The sequence below is a fragment of the Sinocyclocheilus rhinocerous genome, unplaced genomic scaffold, assembly GCF_001515625.1.
Source record: "Sinocyclocheilus rhinocerous isolate Xijiao unplaced genomic scaffold, SAMN03320098_v1.1 C36356173, whole genome shotgun sequence".
Taxonomy (NCBI): domain Eukaryota; kingdom Metazoa; phylum Chordata; class Actinopteri; order Cypriniformes; family Cyprinidae; genus Sinocyclocheilus; species Sinocyclocheilus rhinocerous.
The window spans coordinates 1-1,042 of NW_015779437.1; the positions used below are offsets into that span (position 1 = coordinate 1).

Below are 1,042 nucleotides of genomic sequence, written 5' to 3' on the forward strand. Positions count from 1 at the left end.
GATGTGATAATAGCATGCAGAGATTTATTCATATTTTTACCATTTTCTGATTGAAAAGAGACATTTGCAACCAAACAGTGCATAACATTTTCAGTTTTTATCACGTATGGGTAACTTTAGTGCATTCCATTGTCAAATGACACTCTGTGAACTGCATCCCTGTTGATTACACAGATGGATATGTAATCTGGGCCTCAATGTTGCAGAATGGTAACGGAATGTAATAATATCTCAAAAGTGAGTGTCTATGCATCAGCTATATCAGTGTTGGCCAGCAGAACCTTCTCTCCAGGTTTGAAGGCAGGCATGCCTAAATGTGGACAACTGGCACATCGGAAGGCATCGCCCAGATAACACTACAGAGGAAAGAATTGTCAGGTGTCAATGTATACAAAACTTCAAAGTCATAATTTATACAAAGAAAGTAATAGATGTAATTATAAAAATACGTACGCTTCCACAGGCTGATTTGGGCTGGCTGGCTTTCTGAGTTGCTGTACTCTCATTATCCAATTCTTCAGCAAAACCACATGCGCTACAGACCAAGAACAGTTCTATTAATTAGATGGATACACTGTTTTTAACTTTATATGTTCTTTCATTTAAGGTAATCACCAATTTTTGCAGGCCTTCTTTTTCTTTTTGGAGTCATCTCCACAGGAAGCCTTGAGAGATGACGGGTCAGGCTTTTTCAGATCATCAGCATCCAAAAGTGCATCTGAATCCACCAAATCCTTCAGAGTGAAGGAGTAGAACAATGTGGTGGGTGATACACAAAAGGCAAGATTGACAGATGCCAAAACCCATCTTTACATACCACATCATCGTCATCCATATCATTGGCTGATAGAGTCCACTTTTGTGCGGTGCTTGGATCAAGAGCTGGTTTCTCTGCAGAAAACAAGTGTTGTGTTGTGGGTTTATTAAGTTGTACATTTTTAATTGATGCGAGCTTGTTTTTGCCACAAAATAAAAAATAAAGATAATTATGATCTTTCATCTCACAATTAGAACTTTTTTTGTATTTTAGTTTTTTTTTTTT

At 37.4% G+C, this 1,042-nt stretch overlaps 1 protein-coding gene across 1 annotated transcript; it reads right to left on the reverse strand.

Annotated features, from left to right (window-relative positions):
• Nucleotides 1-33: 33 nt before the first annotated feature.
• Nucleotides 34-968, reverse strand: LOC107735894 (anamorsin-like; the record flags this gene model as incomplete). Its single annotated transcript, XM_016547447.1, has 4 exons — nucleotides 34-356; nucleotides 454-535; nucleotides 616-734; nucleotides 818-968. Coding segments are annotated over 4 exons (463 nt in total), but the record flags the coding sequence as incomplete, so codon positions are not given.
• Between the last annotated feature and the right edge of the window lie 74 nt (nucleotides 969-1,042).